The sequence below is a fragment of the Hyaena hyaena genome, unplaced genomic scaffold (genome assembly GCF_003009895.1).
Source record: "Hyaena hyaena isolate Hyena2069 unplaced genomic scaffold, ASM300989v1 scaffold_38, whole genome shotgun sequence".
Taxonomy (NCBI): domain Eukaryota; kingdom Metazoa; phylum Chordata; class Mammalia; order Carnivora; family Hyaenidae; genus Hyaena; species Hyaena hyaena.
Window position 1 is genome coordinate 4,341,576 of NW_024080670.1, and position 21,603 is coordinate 4,363,178.

At 55.2% G+C, this 21,603-nt stretch overlaps 2 protein-coding genes across 3 annotated transcripts in view; one reads left to right on the forward strand and one right to left on the reverse strand.

Annotated features, from left to right (window-relative positions):
* The window catches only part of ENG (endoglin), a 33,058-nt gene extending 25,954 nt beyond the window's left edge, over positions 1-7,104 (forward strand). For both annotated transcript variants that reach the window (XM_039229630.1, XM_039229631.1), the window contains exons 9-15: positions 1,967-2,104; positions 2,323-2,361; positions 2,863-2,979; positions 3,490-3,741; positions 5,071-5,125; positions 6,080-6,181; positions 6,311-7,104. In XM_039229630.1, coding sequence (XP_039085561.1) covers positions 1,967-2,104; positions 2,323-2,361; positions 2,863-2,979; positions 3,490-3,741; positions 5,071-5,125; positions 6,080-6,181; positions 6,311-6,435 — 828 coding nt within the window. In that variant the 3' untranslated portion in view covers positions 6,436-7,104. The remainder of the gene's footprint in view (positions 1-1,966; positions 2,105-2,322; positions 2,362-2,862; positions 2,980-3,489; positions 3,742-5,070; positions 5,126-6,079; positions 6,182-6,310) is intronic.
* A 382-nt stretch (positions 7,105-7,486) lies between these two features.
* FPGS (folylpolyglutamate synthase) lies at positions 7,487-16,936 on the reverse strand. The gene is made up of 15 exons (XM_039229711.1): positions 16,777-16,936; positions 15,210-15,338; positions 15,068-15,121; positions 14,918-14,982; positions 12,990-13,104; positions 12,757-12,837; positions 12,588-12,649; positions 12,415-12,517; positions 12,074-12,151; positions 11,665-11,812; positions 11,440-11,529; positions 10,353-10,503; positions 10,047-10,122; positions 9,132-9,198; positions 7,487-8,346 (listed from the first exon to the last, which is right to left on the reverse strand). Exons 1-15 carry the CDS (start codon positions 16,912-16,914, stop codon positions 7,958-7,960), a joined length of 1,746 nt encoding a protein of 581 aa, XP_039085642.1. The 5' UTR covers positions 16,915-16,936; the 3' UTR covers positions 7,487-7,957.
* Positions 16,937-21,603: the final 4,667 nt, after the last annotated feature.

Below are 21,603 nucleotides of genomic sequence, written 5' to 3' on the forward strand. Positions count from 1 at the left end.
CTTTGTCCATCATTCTTATTTGAAATAATTTTGTTCTAAATTTTGGCTGTCGCGATTTTTGGACATTTTAAAGTTTTTTTTTTTTTTTTTTTTAAGTTTGTTTATTTTGAGAGAGAGAGAAAGAGCACAAGCAGGGTAGGGGCAGAGAGAGAGAATCCCAAGCAGGCTCTGTGCCGTCAGTGCGGAGCCCCGTGTGGGGCTCAAACTCACAAGCCGCGAGATCGTGACCTGAGCCGAAGTCAAGAGTCAGACGCTTAACCAGCTGAGCCCCCCAGGCACCCCTGTTATTGGACATTAAAAAACAATGGGCTATCCTAGCTGCCCATTCCCCCACCACCACCCCGATTTCTTCCGGCCTGAGGGAGGAAATCTTTGCCAGGGCCTTGATGAATCACCCATGGTCTCGGGATTTTGAGAATGACACTTACGTCTGCAGTTAAGTCCATGTGGAAATTTAGGGGCTGTGGGTACAGGGACATATGAATCGCCACCTCTCTGCTGCCCCACTCTTGTCCCCCTCTGCCTCCACCTGGCTGGCATTACTGCTGCCCAGTCCAAGGGGTCTGGATGAGCACCCCGTAACCCATCAGTCTTTGGAATGTTACACTACAGTTAAAGAGAATGCGCCAGATCTAGTAATATAGACAAATACATATTAATATGATTTATTGTTAAGTACAAAAACTAAGCTACAGTGTGGATAGCAGGATGCCATTTGTCAAAAATACCAAAAAAAAAAAAAAAATCCTGCGCATTTCCTGAGTACAGCATCCATAGAAGAAAGGGTTTGAACAGAACGACTCCAACACAGAGCATACAACCCTCTCATTGATTTATGAAATGTCCGTGTGCAGAATTTGCATTCCAGGCCAATGAGTCACTGCAGCTTGGCCCGGAGTCATTTTTATTTGGTGGGCTGTGATTTCCTAAGGTGGCTCTGGACACCTGGGGAGGCAATGGCAGTCAGGAGTGGCATTCTGGGGGAGTAGACGTGAGCGAGCTGGATTCAAGTGAGACCTCCAGCAGCTCACTCAACGCTAAGGCTCCGAGATTCTTTGATCATAAGAGTGTGACTGAAAAATTCTAAGATTCTTCTAAGACAGGAGATGGCAAACGGTGGTCCTCTGTGTCTCTATAAAGTATTATTAGCACATAGCCACATCATTCATTCACATATTTCTCCAGGTGCTTTCAGGCTGTGATGGCAAAGTTTGGTAATTACAACAGAGCGCACATGGCCCACAAAACGTATTTAGTATCAGGCCATTTGTAGAAAAAATTTGCCAACCCAGGTCTAAGAGTCTAGGGTTCAGAGACTGGATTATGTTGGTGTAGATTCTACATACCCCTGGGGCTGTGGGCGATGATTTTATATAGAACTCAAACAAAGTTTTAAATTTTAATAGTTCTGCATTTATTCAAATTATATATATTAGAAGAAAAATAGTAACCAAGTTCATGATGTCAGTACACTTAGGAAAGGCTAAGTGCAAAAGTGAATGTGGTTCAGGAAAAGTATTAGTCTTTTTTTTTTTTTTTTCTTTTTTAAATGTTTATCTACTTTGAGAGAGAGTATGTGTGTGCAAGCAGACTCCACGCTCTCAGCACAGAGCCTGATACGGGGCTTGACCCTGCAATCCTGGGATCATGACCTGAGTCAAAATCAAGAGTCAGATGCCTAACTAACTGAACTCCAGGAAAAGTATTAAGTCTTAAATGATGTAATATGAGAAGATCTAACAAAAATGACGAAGGGATAGCACTGAGTGTTATGTAGAAACTAATTTGACAATAAACTATTTGTAAAAAAAAATAAAAATAAAAGGTAACTCAAAAAAAAAAAATGACGAAGGGAGGAGAGGCTGATTTGGGAGACTTGGGTTATGTCAGTCCTTGGTGCTGGGGGGGTGATGGGCAGGACCCAGAGCCCATCCTGACGGTGCCCACCCCCCACCCCCTGGCCCAGACCCTGCGGTGCACCATCACAAGCCTGACCTTCTGGGACCCCAGCTGCCAGGCCGAGGACAGAGATGACCAGTTTGTCTTACGCAGCCCCTACTCCAGCTGTGGCACGGACGTGACAGAAAATGTGGTCAGTAACGAGGTAAGAACTGGGGCGGGGAGGAAAGGCATCTGGGCCAGCTTAGCTGCTGCCTCCTTGACCTTCTAGGTTGAAGGCCTTGGGGAGTGTGGTGTGGTGCTCAGTAGGAAGACAAGCTTGTCCTCAGTCTTCCCATCCATAAAATGGGTGGTTCGGGTGGGAAAGTACCCTGGGGGGGGGGGGGGTACTTTGTGGCTCTGACCTTGGCTCTTTTCCTGCAGGTGATCATCAACCTCTTGTCAAGTTCATCACCACAACGGGTGAGATGGATGGTTACTGTGCTAACCCATCTGGTTCAGGGTCCTGGTGCCCCTTCCTGGCCTGGGGAGGAGCAGGTCTCAGAAAACTCAGGCCCCGATCCACGTTATCTTGCGTGTGCCTCAGTGTCCCCTTCCGTGCAATGGGAGCAGGACTGTTTAGGGCTACATTCTCAGCCTTTCCAGTCAGAGCGTTCTAGTACATACTGGCTGTGTGGCCTTGTGCAAATCCACTTAGCTTTCTCGGCCCAGAAGTCACGTCTGTAAACAGGGGCACAAGAAATCACCTCCCCATGGGGGTGTTTATGAACAGTCACATGGCAAGTCATTCACCCAGGCCGGGCACAGAGCAAGTTCCTGATAACTATTAGCTTTGTTGTTTTTAAAGGTGACAGTCAGGGTCAGGCAGCAACTTGGGACCATGGCTCCTGCTCCCACCCCCACCCCCTACCTTCCTAGCCGGGTGCCTCCCAGACTGACCATCCCCCCTCCTCTCTCCCACAGAAAAAGGTGCATTGCATCAACCTGGAGGGCCTCAACTTCCAGCTGGGCCTGTACCTCAGCCCACACTTCCTCCAGGCCTCCAACACCATCGAGCTGGGGCAACAAGGCTTTGTGCAGGTACTGGCCTTGACCTCTGCGCCTGCTCACTCCCAGGATCCTCAGAGCCTTCCTTTCCACCAGTAGTACAGAGCAAGGGTGTGCTGAACTCCCCAGATGGAGGAGGCAGCCGGCTCGGTGCCTGGTGGAGGGGGGGAGACACTGGGTGGACAGTCTTCTCCTCCCCGTTTGCTCCGGGCAGACCCAGGACTGTCCTTAGTGCCAGAGCAGAGCTCCAGAATGAATCTAGCTTATTTCAGGGGCGCCTGGGTGGCTCAGTCGGTTAAGCGTCTGACTTCGGCTCAGGTCATGATCTCTCAGGGGTTCGTGGGTTCGAGCCCCGCGTCAGGCTCTGTGCTGACAGCCAGCCCAGAGCCTGGAGCCTGCTTCAGATTCTGTGTCTCCCTCTTTCTCTGACCCTCCCCTGCTCACGCTGTCTCTCTCGCTCGCTCTCAGAAATAAATCTAGCTTATTTCACAAGAGCCAAGGGTGATAACGGACCTGCCTCCTCACTCTCCCTTCTCCCTGTAGGTTAGCATGTCCCCATCGATCCCTGAGCTCATGCTCCAGCTGGACAGCTGCCACCTGGATTTGGGGCCTGATGCAGAAACCGTGGAGCTCATCCAGAGCCAGGCACCCAAGGGCAGCTGTGTAAGCCTGCTAGCCCCAGGCCCTGGTGGTGATGTGCGCTTCAGCTTCCTCCTCCGTGGCTACATGGTGCCCACACCCACAACCGGCACCCTCAGCTGCACCATAACCCTGCGCCCGAGGACTTGGTCCCTGGTGAGTGGAGCCTGAGCCAAGCCCAGCTTCAAGGGTGGCTTCAGGTCCAGGGTTTCCAGGAAGGGGTGTGACGGCCCCTGATGTGGGAGCAGCTGGCAACGGGCAGAACCAGACTGGCGTGTGCCTTCTGGCTACCAGGGGTACTCTTTGTGCCACCATCCCGCCTTCTGTGGGCTCTGCTGTACCCGGGACAGTAGTAGGACTTGCTGCTGCCTCCATCCATCCTTCCATCTTTCATCTCTGTCTTCCATCCATCGTCCCATACATCCTCCGTTCTGTCCACACTTCCTGTTTTCCATCTACTGCTTCCAAGGATCCTTCTACCATTCATCCTTCATCCCTTTCTTCCATCCACCTTCACTCCCTCCTTTCTTCCATCCATCCTCTGTCTGGCTTTCCTTCCATTGTTCATTGTTCCCATCCATCTGCCATCTGTGCATCTTTCCATTCTTCCTTCCATGTATCCATCATTCGTTCCTCCCTCCCATCCATTCTTTCGCCATCCTTCCAACATCCATGCATCCTTCTAGCATCCGCCCCTCCCTCCCTCCCTCCTGTCTTCCACCCATTCCACCAAGTCATCTATCCATCGTCCCACTCTCCCCCCGCCCCCCGTCATCCAGTCATCAGCTGATACTTCTCGCCATCCCGTCCGTTCATCCACAGTCCCTCCATCATGCCGGCCACACAGCAGCTTCCAACCACCCCACCCCGGAATCCCTACACTCACCCCTCTTTCCATGTAGTACAGTCACCAATGCCACTGAGTTAAACAGATCTCAGCAAAAAAGGGGTTAAGATGAAGGACACACAATTCTGATTTTCTCCTTCACCGGCCAGTGGGGGTCCCTATGCTCAGCCACACAGCTCTGGACGGACGGACGGACACACACACACACACACCCACCCAGGCCCTGGCACATAGAAGGGTCCCCAGGATTAGAAACCTCTCTGGTTGTATAAAGCTAGGAAAGCCTCTGAGGCCACTCCTGAGTGGGCTTCTCCACCCTAGGCCTCTGGGCCGAGCCGGCTCATTTCTCCCAGGTGTTGACAAAGAGTCACAGGTGCAGGGCAGAGTGACCCCACAATCCTCACGGGAGTCAGGAGCCTCCCAGGGAACATCCCAGTAGGAGCCCAGAGTTGTCCACCCTCCCTCAGTACAGATCTTCCAGCACTTACCCAAAGGCTCCCCACTAGAAAGTGGTGGGCTGGGATCCAAGGCCCCAGGGTGCGTTGTGACAGGCCAGGGTCACAAAGCCAGGGAACAAGCCCAGAAGCTGCCTCCTATAGACTGTGCTGTCCATTCACCACTCTCTCCTCCTCCTCCAGGAAGTCCACAGGACTATCTCCATGCGTATGAACATCGTCAGCCCTGGCCTGCCTGGTGAGTCTCTCTAGGGTTCCAGTGGCTGAGGCCAGAGAAGGGCCTGATGGATGGCCCAGAGGGGTGTGGCACAGACACAAGCAGGGAGGACCCCGGAAAGAGCAGCACTGGGAGGAGGGCAGAAGGGTCCCCAGCAGCCCAGAGTAGACCCATGCTGCATCTTCTAGATTGAAAGCCTTTGCTCTGGACTACCCCGTGGACCAGATCCCAGGCATCTGTATCTTCCTAAGGTCCACGGTTGCTAGCTGGCCTTGCTGGGGGACGTGGGGGGAGTCCTGGAATCAAATGAGGCAGAACACACATTGGGAGGGGGCTGGCCTCACCTTAAGGCCCCCATATGGAGGACGCCCCTTTAGCCCAGCACCCTCCAGGCCCCTTGTTAATTCCCTGTGGGCCCAGGCCCCCACCAGGCAGAAGAGGTCACTGACACTAGGGACAGAAGTCAGGCACGGGGTCACCTACTGCCTACTGCACCTACTGCCACTCTACGTGGGCCAGGATGGAGCCCCCAACCCCAGTCCACAACCAAGAGAACAGGGCTAATTACCCCACTGCATAGATGCGAGCTCAAAGGTCCAAGAAGCAGCCCGTAGTCACAGGAGGCAGGAGCGTGGAGGGAACGAGCCTTGGGAAAACGCAGGAGCAGAGTGCTCTGGCCCATCACTACTATGGACCCATACATTCTCCCTAAAAACGCATCTCCATCAGCCCTGGAAGGCAGAGGCATGGCCCTCTGGGTGAACGGTCAGAACAACCGCGGCTTAGTGCCAGGCATGGGTGTGACGAACCCACTTGCTAGATGAGGAGATTGAGGTTCAGAGAAGTCAGGGTCCGTGGCAGAGCTGGGACTGACCTCCCCCCAGCAAATCTGTGCTCCTGGCCTGTACAATAGAGTAGGGGGCCGGGGAGGAGGCTGCACTGCTGACTGCAGCCACCCTTCCCCTGCACGCACAGACAAAGGCCTCGTCCTGCCCGCCGTGCTGGGCATCACCTTTGGCGCCTTCCTCATCGGGGCCCTGCTCACCGCCGCACTCTGGTACATCTACTCGCACACGCGTGAGTATCCCAGGCCCCCGCCGTGAATGCTCAGGACCCCTCCACCACCATGACCTGGGGGAGCCCGGGGGAGCCTCTGGGGGAGCGGGGAGCCCCGGCCGGGGCCCTGACCTCCGCCCCTGCCCCCAGGTCCCCCCGGCAAGCGGGAGCCCGTGGTGGCGGTGGCCGCCCCGGCCTCCTCAGAAAGCAGTAGCACCAACCACAGCATCGGGAGCACCCAGAGCACCCCCTGCTCCACCAGCAGCATGGCGTAGTGCCCCACCCGGAGACCTGGGGGCCCCCGAGCCAGCCCTCGCCCAGCAAGAGACACTGAGCAGCCACCAGCTGGGAACCACTGGCCACGGACTTCTCCCGGGATCCCAAGGCCTGCACTCGACCAAGGATGGACCATGCCCTCTGCAACCACCCCTGCTGCCTCCCTCCCAGAGGCCTGCTGCCAGCGGGGGCGCCGGCTTGGAACAGCTTGGGGTCCCCCCACCCCACCGAACCTTCAAACCCAGTGGGCCTGGAGTACGGCTGCTTAGGACCACGGAGAGAGAGACCACTGCCCTCTAAGCCCACGCTGTTGTAGAAACCGAGTCCCTGTAATTTTAACCCGGATCCAGCACTTGGCGACCTGGGCTGGGTGGGAGGGGAGAAACAGACTCAGCCCGGCCAGCCTGGAGCCACCCAGACCTGCTCCCGGCGGCCTCCACACCTGGACTGGCACTACTCTGGCACAGAAAAGAGAAGCCTAAGGGTGCCCAGCCTGGGAACAGGGGTGCCCAGCCTGGGAACAGGAGAGCCTAGCTCCTCCCTGCAACTGTCACATGGAGACCCCTCCCCCCTGCCCCGGGGCAGGCATTAGATGGGGAGAGGCCCAACGGTCTGGCCTGGACCCACCCCTGTATACTCACCACCAATAAATGAGACCATGAAATGAGTGCTGGGCTGAGCAAAGGGGCGGGAAACCTAAAACGGGTGGAGGAGGGGCAGCTCCGCGTTCAAATCCTGCACCTGGCACTTAACTGGCTGTGGGACTATGGGCATGTCCCATGGCTTTAAGCCAGCCACGTTCCCTCATCTGTAACAAGGGCACTGTGGGAAGGTCTCCAAAGCTTGGCCTGTGGCCAATGAACATCAATCCAGTGTTCTCATTTCAGACAGGCCACCTACCTGGGGCTCAGAGGGAGGGAGGGAGGGAGGGAGGGGCTCATACCAGGCCAGCGCGGGCTCCCACACAATCCAGTTCCTGTACCAGCTGCAGCCCCCAAGCCCCTGTTGTGTGCTGAGGGAACTAGAAATCAAGAGGCAAACATTTTGCCATTTCCTTAAAAAAGTTAAAGGCTTTAATGGACTCCAGCCATTCTCTGTCCCTAGGAGACCCCAGTGCAGGGGCCTCCTTTTTCCCAGAAGGCCACTAGGAGGAGGAAAGCTATCAACCAGCACCCAGTAGGACCCCAGGCCTGGCCAGGCAGCTTGAGGCAGGAAGCAGGCAGGGGGGGAAGGGAGGTGGCTGTGTGGTCAGGCCTAACCCGGATCGCAGGACAACCAGGAAGCCCTCTGGCTGTCTCAGGCAGGAGAAAGAAGAGGCCAGAGGCACCCGACGCTCAGACACAGCGGATGTCCCATCTCTGCCTCCCACCTCCGGCGCTCTATCTTGCCACCCAAAGCCTGAGTCCTCGGGCCAGTCGAGGCAACCAGAAAAGCAAAACCTAAAGGCACCTCATGTAGCAGTTCACGGAGAGACGCAGGGCAGGCGTGGGGGACGCCCCACTTCCAACCCCACTGCCTGGGCTACTGGGACAGGCTGGGCTCCAGCAGCTTCAGGACGCCACCCACCAGGTGCAGGCTGCCTGTGACCAGCACGTGGATGGCAGCAGCCTCACGGAGCACGTCGGCCCCGCTGCCTGCCACAGCATGGGCGAGGAGACCCTGTGGGGGATCGGGTGGCTGAAACACAGGGTCCCGGCCTTGGCTGATCCACTGCAGGGCATGGGAGATGCAGCTGAAGACGAGGGAGCTGGCGGCACTATGGGCTTCGGGTGGGTGGGGAGCCAGCAGCAGAGATGCGGGCGCTCCGGGCTCCGGGCCGGCCTGCTCCTCCTCCAGGCGGCTCCAATGCTCCTGGTGCGCGAGGCAGCGGAGCAACACCTGGTCCAAGGTCACCATGAAGTTCTGCTGGTCTGCCGGGCACCAGGATGGGCACATCAGCGAGGGGGCCAGACATGGGGGTGGACAAGGGAGATGTGCTGTGCGCACCTGCTGCACGCCAGGCCCCGTGCACGCCTCATGGGTCCTCACGCTGGGCAATGCCAGGAGCAAACTAAGGGGCAGAAGAGTTCTTGGACCTGCCCACCGTCCCAGAGCCGAGAGGATGCAGGGTCGGGAGGTTTCCCTGAAGAGCTGGGGCTTTGCCCCCGAGCGCATCTCCCCACCCTAGTCTGGTTGCCCTTATCTGTAAAGCAGGCTCCATCACGGGGGTCAGCACAAGTAGAAATGCAGATTCCTGAATTCTCCCCGGCAGTCTCATGCTGGGGCTCTGTGCTTTTTTTACACCATTCCCATTTGGTTTTGAACGTGACCCACAGGACTCACATAGGTGTGTCCGCCTACCTGGAACAGCATCTTCACAACACAGTACCCACCCTTTATATGAGGTGCACATACATTTTCTACTTTGTTAAAAAAAAAAAAAAAAAAAAAAAAGCCGTTTTATACCCACTGAATTGACTGTAAAACCGGCGGTGGCTTGCACCCTGCATTTTGAAAACGGATCTCCCCAAGAATTCTTTTTCGGTACTGTGGCCACAATATCCAAAATGTACCAAAGGTGGTTTACATCTAGCTCCTACCCAGGACCTCCAGTTCAGAAGCCCCCACTGTCCCCAACAGAGCAGTGCACGTAAGGGCCTTCAGCAGCGAAACGCCCCCTGCCCCCTCTCAGGGACCGTGCCTGTCACCTCTTTACCTGCATTGCCGGCAGTTGAGACCTCTGTCAGGTTAGGGCAGAAAACGGCATAGTCAAACTGACAGGGCTGGAAGGTCAAGAGGAAAAACTTGGCGTCAGAGCCCTATGAGGGTGCCCGACCACCAGCTCCCGGACCCCACGCATCCCCATCTCTGGAGATGCCCTCGCCCCAGCTGAACCGATGTGATGCTGTGTAAACCCAGGCAGAGCACTCCAGTGGTCCATCTACCTCAATATCGCCTGCAGGCCTGTGGCCAGGGCGGTAGGACCCCACTGTACAGATGGGGAAACAGAGGCGGGGGACTTGCTTAAGATCACCCAGCTACTGGGCGGGCCTCAAGTCCAGGGATGGGGAAAGGCTCGGTCTACATAGTGAGAGAGGTGATCAGCTTCAGCCTCCTGGTCTGTGAAACCGGAAGCGACCCCTAGGAACCGCTTCAGCCCTGACAGCCTAGGGGAGCCTCAACTTCCCTGAGCAGAGCAGGGCCCCCCGCCATGTCCGATAGCCCGGACATTCCTTAAACCAAACTCCGTAAGCACGTAACCTTAGTAGCACCCCTGTTTTCTGAAAATGCAAACTGAACGAAGCCCAGTGAAATGCCACTCTTGTCCAGAGTCACATGCTAATGTCTGAAGAGCCACGACGAGTGAGTCCAGAGCTTACACCTCAGGCCACTACCTCGTCCTTCGTCTAACTCTGGGCTTCAGTCTGACCCCGGAGGAGGAGGGCAGTGACCTGGGACTAGACTTGGCTACGTGTAGGTGCTCAGTTCAATTCAGAGGGGCCTCAATTTATAGTTGAAGAAATACAGGCTCAGGGACGAAGGCAGCACTGGGGGATGTGACAGCCAGAAGGAGGGCTGGTCGGCCTGCTGCCCACCCCCCTTCTCCCCCACCCCCGGGCTGGCCCCTCACCTGCAGCAGCTTCAACAGGGTCACAGGATCCCGGTCCCCCGTGGAGTTAAAAAGCAGGACGCGCACCTCAGGCCCGCTGGGAGGGGGGCGAGGAGGCGGGTCAGAGAGAGGCACCTCCCATGCTTCTCCACCCCATCCTTCCTCCAAAAACTTCCCTTCCGGCCCCCGGATCCAGTCCCAACAGCATCCCGAGGCCCCGCCCATCTACCCCACCTACTGGCCCAGTCTAGACCCTGAGGCCCCGCCCCCCCAACTGGCCCCGCCTCACCCTTCCCCCTCAGGCCTCGCCTCTGCCGGGAAGCTCACCGGCCCGGCCTCGGGTGGCGGTGTAGCGCCTGGCAGAACCAGCGCACGCAGGCCTGCATGCTGCTGGCAGTGTGCGCGCCGTCCAGGTACCAGGTGAGGGGCCCGCGCCGCAGCACCTGCGTCCGGCCCAGCCACTCCGTGTCCCGAAGCCCTGGAGGGGGCAAGGTAGCCGTCTCCCACCCTAATCCTCGCACACACCACCCACCAGCAGTGCCCGGCTGCTCAGAGGGCGCAGCTGACGAGCCGAGGAGCCTCTTCTTAGATTTAGGCGCCATTCCCTGGGATCAGTTCTTGGGCTGCCTCATCGGATGGAATCTTCCAGGCAGACCTGAGAGGGGGCTACCCTATATTAGTCACATAGTACATGGAGGCAGAGAGCCAGCCCATCGAACAAGTGTGCTGGGATGTGATCTGCCTAGCTCCAGGACCGTCACGGCCCTGACACCGGGCCTGGCACACAGTGGGCACACTGGAATCATCTGCAAACAGGGTTTTGCTGCTATGAACACCTACTATGTGCGGAAAGTTTTGGGGGAAGCAAGAAGCCTGACAATATCCCCATTCAAGAACCTCCTGGTCTTGGGGCGCCTGGGTGGCAGGTGGTTGAGCCTCCGACTTCGGCTCAGATCATGATCTCCCTGTCTGTGCGTTCGAGCCCCACAGGGGGGTTCTGTGCTGAGAGCTCAGAGCCTAGAGCCTGCTTCTGATTCTGGGTCTCCCTTTCTCTCCACCCCTCCCCCATTCGTGCTGTATCTCTCTCCCCCAAAAATAAACATTAAAAAAAAATTTATAAAAAGAACCTCACGGTCTTATGGGGATGATGCCAAGGACGACACCAAGAGCAGCTACCACTGGCCGAGGACTATATCCCAAACCCGACAGGCCCTAGCCTCAGCCCCCTGTTGATGGCACCTTGCAGTGGGCCCCATCATCCCATCATGTGGCAGGTGGGAAGATGAACTCAAGGTCAGGGACGCTTACGGACTTTCGAGTCCTTTGTCCTGGGCACCATCTCAAATTGCCACCATCTCTCAAACAGCAAACACACATCTGGAGGGGCCTGGCTGAGTGGGAAGGTCCAACTCACCATGCCGCATGTGGGTCGTGGGCTGGAACACGGGTGCCAGGGGCATCTGCCGCAAGAGACTGGGCCTGGACACCTTCAGCTCCCCGAGGCCTGGACGGGGGGGGGGGGGGGGGGAGAGGGAGGGCCTGCTGCGTGGCACTGCGTATGCACTGGACCTTCGGAGGCAGTCTCCAACCTGTCCCCTACCCACGAGCCCACCCGTCCGGCCACCATCCGCCCGCCTACCCCGGTGGTCCTTCTGCTGCAGCCAACAGCGAGCCAGCTGCAAGGCCAAGGCGGCATTGGACCGCTGGTGCTCTCCCTCCAGGCCCAGGGTCAGCGGAGGCCCCCCTTCCTCCAGAGCTTCCAGCGGTGGGCACAGGTAGAGAGGACACTGCAAGGAGATGGGCAACCGCCGGTCCAGGGAGCTGCTGCAGCTGCCTCGGCCGGGAAGCCCTCCTTGACACTGGCGGCCCCCCCCCCCACCTTTCCCCGTCCACCAGGACCCACCAAGCCCTGTTCCTTGAAGAAACCAGAAGTGCTCCAGCTGGACGAGCAGCTGCCCCTCACTGCACAGACGGGCAAACTGAGGCCCAAGAGGATAAAGTGCCTCCCCAGTCAGCTGCCACTCCCACCCAGGTGCCTCCAGACTCACTGAGATCTGCTGAGCACGGTCCCTCAGCACTGCCAGGGGACCGTCAGGCTGGAGCACGGTGAAGGCGGGGACGCCACGCTGTGGAGGGGAGGGGCGAGACGAGCTGCTGAGGGTCCTCTATCTATGGGCAGCTCACTTGGCCTCTGTCCAGAGGGGTTCCCCTCAAGGGGACAGGAGGCCAGGGGCAGGGCTCTTCCTCCAGTGACACAGAGAGCCCCATTCATGCCCAGACTTTATCCTGAGTCAAGACACACTTCCCTGCCCCTGCCCCACTTCCCGGAGCCTTGAGCGCCAAGCCCAGATCATCCATGTCCCTCCCCTCCCCAGGCCTGCCTGCTCACCTTGAAGATGCCCCCTTTCTGCCAGGCGATCTTCTCCACCGTGTCTCCCAGAATGCTGGTGTGGTCGAGGCCGAGAGAGGAGATGCCACATACCACAGGCTTCCTGAGGAAGATAGAAGGGCCATGACCGGGGCTCATGGCTGCCGTCCTTCTCCCCAAGCAGCTGCCCTCACCTGATGATGTTGGTGCAGTCGTAAGCGCCACCAATGCCCACTTCCACCACTGCCAGGTCTACCTGCAGAGGAACAGACGGCACGTCAGGGACCTGGGGCAGCCAGCCTGCTGAGACCCCCCTCCCCTAGGGCCTCAGACACCGGATTCCGGGGGTCGGGGAGAACATGCCTTCTCTTGGAGGAAGACATGGAAGGCCATGAGCGTGAGGAAGCGGAAGTAGGCGGGCATGGAGACACAGCTGCTGCTGTCCTGCGGACGAGAACGTGTCAGCCCGGGACCCTGCCACCTCTGCTCTGGGGAGATGGGGTCCTGGGGCATACAACACTCTCCGGGTCTCTCCGGCACCCCCTCCCTTGCCCACCCGCCTACCTACCCACCCACCAGCCCTCCTGCATGAGCACCTTGCTCTCCTCCAGCCGGTGGTAGAGGTGCCAGAAGTGCTTGGTGAAGAGCTCAGGGCTTATGGGCCGCCCGTTGATGCGGATCCGCTCCCGCACCTGCACCAGGTGGGGAGAGCTGCCGGGACACCTGTCGTCATCAGGACTCCCTTCCTGAGCCCCTCACACCTGTCTTCAGAGACCCAGATCTGACCGGGTCACTGCCCTGCTGATAATCCTGCTAGGACCTCCCTCTGCCCGCCAGAGTCCCAGGCTCCTCACCCGGCCTTCCAGGCCCTGGGGGAGGCTGATGTCACCGGCCTGTGTGTCACCCCTCCCACATCCCAACAGTTCCCTGTGCCCCCGCCCCTCTGGCCTATTTGGAGTTCCTCCAGCCCTCCCCCTTCCCTCCACAGGTCGTGACTGAGATGGCGCCTCCTTCAGAAAGGAAAAAGGACCCCCATGACCTGGCTGATCAGACACGGGCTCAGGGCTCCCACAGCTCCCTGTGCTCTACCCACCACGCACCCAGCAGTCACTCTGCTGACATCTGTCCCCATAATGTCCATCCTCCGGCCCTCACGGGCAAGGTCCCATCTGGGTGCTCAATCTGCGTCCCCAGGCCGGCCCATGAGGCTACATGGGCCAAAGTCAAAGGCTGGGGTTGGCACCCCAAATATTAAATTTTTTAAATGTTTGTTTATTTTTGAGAGAGAGAGAGAGGCAGACTGCAAGTGGAGGAGGGTCAGAGAGGGAGATACAGAATCGGAAGCAGACTCCAGGCTCCGAGCTGTCGGCACAGAGCTTGACACAGGGCTCGAACGCACAAACTGTGAGATCATGACCTGAGCTGAAGTCAGTCGCTTAACTAAGCCATCCAGATGCCCAAAAATTATTTTAGAAGAGAGACTGTCAGCTCATATCTGAATCTTCCAAGCCTCTCTCATATTATGAGCCCTTCTCTGTGTTTCTTTATTTAAACAAAGAACCGTGGAAGGAAAATATGGCCTGAAATGACCTCAATCAACTAATTTCAGATGCTTATAGGATCTCACTTGATGGAACCGGTAAAATAAAAGGAAGCAAAAATCTTAAGTGCCCCCAACCCAAGGAGCAAATTCTGAGCAATTAAGCATCACATTAATCCCACTGTTTTCCAGGTGACCAGCTAAGGAGGGGCACATGCAGCTCAGGGAAGAGGGACCCATGTCTGGTCCACACCCCATCCTCTGAGTGAGTTTGGGTGCCTGAGTGCAAACACAAGGAGGTGCTACCTCAAGGGCAAAGCAGCAGCTGAGGCAGGCCGAGCAGAAGGGAATCTGCAGCTCGGACTTCAGAAATTACATCACTTATACCCTTCCAAGCCAGGTTTTCTACTCCTTACTACAAAAGACATCTGAATTGATAAATACTTCTCTGTGATTTAAAAGCTGTACATGGAAGGGCGCCTAGGCGGCTCAGTCGGCTAAGCATCTGACTTCGGCTCAGGTCATGATCTCATGGTTCATGAGTTCGAGCCCCGCGTTGGGCTCTGTGCTGACAGCGCAGAGCCGGGAGCCTGCTTCGAAGTCTGTGTCTCTCTCTCTCTCTCTCTCTCTCTGTGCCGCCCACCCCCCCCCCGCCCGTTCACGCTCTGTCTCTCAAAAATAAATATTGAAAAAACTGTTAATAAATAAAAGCTTACATGGAAGCTAAGTTAATAAAAAGATATGTGACAAACCTATGTATTTCGTTTACACATTCAAGTCCCCACCCCCTCTCCCAAATTTGTTTCACCATGAAAATTAAAGAGTGCCGTAAACTTAGGACAATATGTTAAATGCTAATGGAATGTAGAATGGTCCGTGAATAAACACTGGCCAGAGAGACAGGAAGCCAAGCTCCTGCCAGCTGGTTCCAGAGCCCCAACCCCAGAGAGCTAAGGGATCCCACATTTCTCCACACCTCAGTACCTAAAGAATCCTGTCTTCAGGCCATAGCTTCGGAGAATACGTTCAGTAAAGGCACAAGTGGAACCCTAGAAAGAAAAGGTCTCGTTTCGGCAGGCTGGACCCTACCACCCCATCAAGTACATAGCTGGACCCCTGAGGCCTATCTCTCACCTTCCCCTTGGTCCCAGTGACGTGAATAATGTTCAGCTGGTCCAAGTCTTCCACCTGAGACATGCAGACAACCATCTCAGTCACAAGATTCCTAGAAAGGAGGGTGGGGGCGGGGGACGGTCACAGGCCCTGCCCACCTTACCTGCAGCCCACTCCGTGCCAAGTACAGCTTCATGGCTTCCAGCTGTGTTTGAGGGTCACCGCGCTGGCGCTTTACCTGCTCCAGGTAGCCAGCATTGGTCTGCAGGGTGTTCAGTGTGCGCACGGCATCCTGCCAACCACAGTCCCCAGGTCGCGGGTTAAGACTAACCAGGGGTCCACAGAAACAGAGGGACCCCACGGCATCGGTGGCCACGCCGGAACACCAAGTCTACCAGGGCCAGCCCTATTGCCCTCGCCTAGAGGTTAGGCACGTGTGGGAGAGAAGTGGCATCTTTCCAGCTCTGGCAGAGATGGGAGCCTGAGGCCGTTCAGCCCCACCCGAGAATGTCAGGCAAAGCAGGTTCTTTGACTAACGGGAGAAGCCTTGCTTCGCGTTCCGAGTCCGGCTTCGCAGCCTACACCGGGGCCTTTGCCCTCATTCCCTCCAATGAAGTCCACTGCTACACTGGTCCCTAAATTGAGGGGGGGAGGGGCGTGAGGGGATTCAGGAGCAGAACCAAAGAAGGCTGGGTTCTCAGAACTAGAGGAATTAGAAGCAGGAATCCCTGGGGGCTTCCATGCCCAATCCTGAGGACTGGGGTGTCACATTCTGACCCAAAGAAGAGCTGCCTTGGGGTGCCTGGGTGGCTTAATCGGTTAAGCGTCCGACTTTCACTTAGGTCATGATCTCGCGGTTCGTGGGTTCGAGCCTCGCGTCGGGCTCTGTGCTGACACCCAGCTCAGAGCCTGGAGCATGTTTCAGAGTCTGTGTCTCCCTCTCTCTCTGACCCTCCCCTGCTCACGCTGTCTCTCTCTCTCTCTCCTAGAAATAAAAATTAAAAAAAAAAAAAAAAAAAAACAAAGAAGAGCTGCCTTAAGCACCCAGGTGGAGAAGAGAAGGAACCCCAAAGGAAGAAAGAGTATGCCGGGGCTCACCCGGCCAGGAAGGTGGCTGGTCCAGCTTCAGGAGAGTCTACCCTGGGGGTTGAGAGTGGAGATGCTATTTATTTCCCCTTGGGGCTTCAAAAGCTAGTTAGAGGCTCCGCACCCATTAAACTGTATCACCTGCCTGACAGGCATCAAGTGTGATCTATGGAAAAGGACCCACGCAACAGAGCCAGGTGGAAATTTTCCTTTTCCCAGGTTCTTGCCCCCAGCACTGCCCCTGATTCCTGCCTGCCCTCCAACTCCAGACACCTGGATCTTCATCTGGCTTCTGGAGACTCCAAACCCAGATCTAAACTCCTGAATCTCTTGGGGCGCCTGACTGGCTCAGTCTGGAGAGCATGTAACTCTTGACCTAGGGATCATGAGTTCGAGCTTCACGTTGGGTGTAGAGATTTCTTAAACAAACAACTCTTCCCCCTGTCACTGGGAGCCTCTTTCAGGCTCCAAGGCAGGAATTCAGCCTCAGAGGCCCCAGAACGCGCGGCACAGGCCCAACTTCCTGGTCCCTGTCCCCACCCCCGGGCTCTAGGATGTCCCCGCCCCCGAGTCCCTCACAGACCCAGGCCTGGCCCACGTGTCGTCGTACGACCCCCCACCCCCCGCGCCGGCCCGCCCAATACCTGATACTCCATGCCGGGCTCCTGCGGCGCAGGCCACGCGCTCAGCCCTCGCCGCGCAGCTACCCGGGTAGTTGGAACGCGCGCAGAAACCGCCGCCAGGAAAAGAGCGGGGCGCAGGTGGCGGCGCGTCTGCGACATAGTCCCGTTGCCCGCAGCCGCACTTTAGGCCCGGGCGGGAGACGCCCCGCCCCGCCCCGCCTCGCCCCGCCCCCGCCCTCCACCAATCAGAGCTGCCCAGGGAGTCCTCCGGAACCAATAAGAATCCGAGGGATGCCATACTTGTGAGGGGCAGGCCCCGGGGCCGGATGGAGGGTTTCGCCCCTGTTTGTGAGGGGCAAGCTATTTAGGCTCCTACTGCACGCATCCCTAGGACCGGGCCACACCCCCAAAATAGCCCCGGCCTGCAACCCTCAGCCTGGTGCTCTGCCAGAACCAGCTCTGAGCCGAGAGAGAAGACGGAGCTAGCGTACAGTTGTATGAATTAATCGAATTCAAGCCCTGAAACATCGCAGTTTAAAGCGGAGACCACAGGCTGCGGGTATTTGGCCCCTGCACGCCTGGATCTGACAGCCCGATTGCGAGACAATAGACCAAAACCTGTGCTCCGACGCTATTGGAGCCCCTACCGTCCCCAGACAACCTGGGAAGGCCTCCTGGAAGAAGCGACATCCTGGCAGAGGCCTGGGGATGAGTCTGCGAGGTGGCGGAGGGGGTGGGGGGAGAGGTTTCCAGGAGAAGGGAGGGAACGCTGTATTGAAAAGAAAAGGACTGAAGAAGGAGGGGGGAGTGGCAGGAGGAGAAAGGAAGAGAGAGAGAGCGAGAGCGAGCGCGAGCGAGTGAGCATTTCCAACCGGGTCGGGGCTAGTTGCCCCGGAATGCCGGATCCAGCCGGACCTTGTAGCCTAAGGAATTTGGAATAAATTTGGACAATAAAATGGTTCTAAGGAAAGATGACAAGATCAGGTTTGCACTTTGGAAGACTTGTGTGGAGACTGGATTGGAGAGCCGCCTAGGGAGGGGACAGGAATCTGTCCTAGCTGTGGGTGAGGCCGATTTGTCCTTCCAGAACTTTTTCCTGCCCGTGACCTTGGCCCCAGCTGCTACCATGGAAAAAGTAACGTGGAGATTCTTTTTGTGGCTGAAGGGTCCTAGAAAGGTGTGTGGGTTTGGTTTGGTTTTGTTGGAGGTAGGGGATGGGGCCCTCTAGGGAAGTTCCCACGGACATAAGACAATCTTCAAACTGATGGGATTTCCGCACCTCCCTCCCTCTCTCCTGCAGGCATTGGGGCTAAATATTTATCAGACATTGTTTGATTTTGAAATAAATAACATATTGGGAAGATTCTGTCATTGGCTGGACTTCTGCTCCTATCACTGCTGGGTGCCCCCTGCCTAGCTGGCCCCACGGGAAATACAGGGATGATTTCCTTTCTTCGTCTTCTTCTCCTCTTCCTCCTTCCTTGTCTTCCTCTTCATCATTGGAATGTTCTCTATGCATATACATGTATATAATTTAATAACTGCAGACAAACAAAATCATAAAGGAGCTTTAAATGTTTCCCTTTTGGGGTCCCTGGCTGGCTCAGTCGGTAGAGCATACAACCTTTGATCTCAGGGTTGTAAGTTTGAGTCCCACGTTGGGTGTAGAGATTACCTAAAAAAAAAAATCTTGGGGCACCTGAGTGACTCAGTCGGTTGAGCCTCCAACTTCGGCTCAGGTCATGATCTCACAATTCGTGGGTTCGAGCCCCGCATAGGGCTGTGTGCTGACACCATGGAGCCTGCTTGGAATTCTGTCTCTCCTCTCTGCCTCTCCCCTGCTCACATTCCCTCTCTATCTCAGAATAAATAAATAAATAAATAACTCTTTCTATTTTTATTTGGTTTCTAAATCCTAATAGTTTTTGGATTGATGACACATCATATCATTCAAAAAGTCAGAAGTTCAAAAAATGTACAATGAAAAGCTTCCCTCTTGTGCCAGGTCTCCACATCCTAATTACCCTCTCCAAAAGCAATCAGTTACATTTCCTGTGATCTCTCCAGAGACCTGTTACATATTTGCAAGCAAACACAAATGATTTCCATTTCATACTTGCAGATAGCAGACTGTATACACAAATCTGCATTGTACTTTTTCCATATACCTTTATATCTCCGGCCTTTTGGACTGTGTCAGTACATAAGAGCTGCCCCACTGGCTAATTTGTTTTTTTGTTTTTGTTTTTGATTTTTTTTTTTTTTTTGAAGCTGTGCAGTGTGGAAGTACGACTGTGGATTTGGCTCCGTCTCCTACTGATGGACATTTAGGTTTCTAATATTTTGCCATCACAAGCAATGTTGCAATGGGTAACATTTTTCTTCCATATGTGAGCACATCTGATGGATGAATTCCAAGAAGTGCAATTGCTGGGTCAAAGGTGATTGGCAATTGACACCACACGTATTGCCACATTGTCCTCCAAAGGGGCGGGATTAGTTTCTCTCCCCATTCCTCCATAGGGCATGAGCCAGCCATTTCCTCACCAACACAGACCTTAGCCAACTTTGATCCTCGCCAACCGCGTAGGTGGAAAAATGGATTCTCAAGCTAGTTATTATTTGCATTTATTCCATTTGGAGGATGCTGAGCACTTTTTCTTATATTTAAAAACCCTTTATATGGGCCTGCTAACCTCCTTTGTATCATTGCTTTTTATTTTGAAAGTCACAGATGTTCACGGAAGGAAACACAGAAATGTGTAAAGGAGAAAATCAAAGGCACCTTCATCACACACCTGGAGAACAAATGTTGGCCTTTTGGTGCCACCATGAAAGCGTTCTTATTCTCCAGAAAGAACAATAGAAACAAAGCCATTGTCTGGAGAGAAAAGAAAAAAACAAAAACAAAAACAAGGGCGTAAGGAAATTGGCAAGTGGGTGGGTGTCCACCCACTGGAGGCAGATCTGCAGGTGTGTGTAGAGGGGAGCAAGGGCGGAGGGATTCTGCTTTAACCCCTACCCTCCCAAAGGGAAAGGATGTCAGCCATTCATTCATTCACTCATTCACCCCTGTGCCAAACCCTGGGCCTGGTGTTGGAGACACTGAGTTCAGGGGGGCAGATGACAGTCTTGCTTGCAGAGCGCCCTGTCTAAGGTGAGAAGACAGTAAAAGAGGGGCGCCTGGGTGGCTCAGTAGGTTAAGCATCCGACTTCAGCTCAGGTCATGATCTCGCGGTTTATGGGTTCGAGCCCTGCGTCAGGTTCTGTGCTGGCAGCCCGGAGCCCGGAGCCCGTTTCAGATTCCGTGTCTCTCTCTCTCTGCCCCTCCCCTGCTCATGCTCTGTCTCTCTCTGTCTCAAAAATATTTAAACTATAAAAAAAAATTATAAAAAAGAAGACAGTAAAAGAAGGAAACTCATAAAGGAAGATCTATATTTGCAAACCCTGATAACCCTGATCAAAGCCAAGCTCACTGCTATAGGGGCAGGAGGCTGAGGCTCAGAGAGGGGACAGAGACAGCTTGGGATCACACAGTGGGTCAGCAAAGGCCCCATGCTGGGCTCCAGGATCCACCTTCTAAATTCAGATCTGCCTGGGGCACTGTCCCCTCTTGGCCCATCATGCCCTCCAGATTAATAAAGCCCATAAACTCACTGTAGCCTGACATCTGCCTACCTCCCACCTCTTCCCTCACTGCAGGGTACCATCCGTGCAGCTGGCATTTTAGGAACTGGCCTTAGCGTCTTCCACCTCTAAGCTTTTGCTCACATTTACCTTTGCCTGAAATACCTTTCCCCTATACCTTTCTCCTTTGCTTTTTTTTTCTTTTTCTATTTATTTTGAGAGACAGAGAGAGAGAGCACAAACAGGGGCAGGGCAGGGCAGGGAGAGAGGAAGAGTCCCAAGCAGGATCTGTGCTGTCAGCACAGAGCCCGATGCGGGGCTCAAACTCACCACTGTGAGATCATGACCTGAGCTGAAACTAAAAGTCAGATGCTCAACTGACTGAGCCACCCAGGTGCCCCTCTCCTTTGCCTTTCTTGGGTGGGTTGCTGTTAGGTAACATTTATTAAACACCCCCGTACTTGACACCACAACCTCTTTTCATATTCTTGAACACTGTGTGAATTAGAGATTGGTCCCATTTTACAGGTGGGGAAATGGAGGCTTGCCTGTCTGCTTACCCTGGCTTCTAGTTGTGAATGCACTGTGTCCCCGGGCAATTTGCTTCCCCTCTCTGATCCTGTCTGACTCATCCGTTTCCTCCTTGGTAGGGTGAGAGCTGAACTGAGTTATGTCCCGGCCCAAAATTTTGGGGGAGATCTATGGGTAGGAGTTTCACTGAGCACAAGAGTCTCCAGAGGCCACCATACTCCAGAGAGCCTTGGGCTAGAGGGATCCAACTGTCCCTTTCCCTTGTACAGAGACCAAGGGAGGTTCAAGTTCATTGGCAGCTTTGTGCAGAAGCCTGACAGCCACTCTGGTGTTTGACCCTCTGATAAACATAAGAACTCCTCCACCTCGGAATACCTATTTACATCCAGTGACTGACAAGAAAACACTTTGCTGCAATTGGGAGGAGCAAACTTGCCTTAGATGAAATCCCACATCCTCAGCGGTGTGGCCACAGCAAATCCCCGGACTGACTCTGGCTACTAAGGAGTTTGTAGCTTTGGTTTATTGGGAGGGTATCTGGGCCCTAAAAATAAGCCTCGCTTCCATCCTGCGATTCCACTTCTAAAAACGACCTTGAGGTAACCACTGGAACTGTGCTCAGGGCCCCACATGCCATGTTAACTGCCCTCCCTCCCGGGTAGCAGGTTACAAGGCCAATGATGCCCTCCT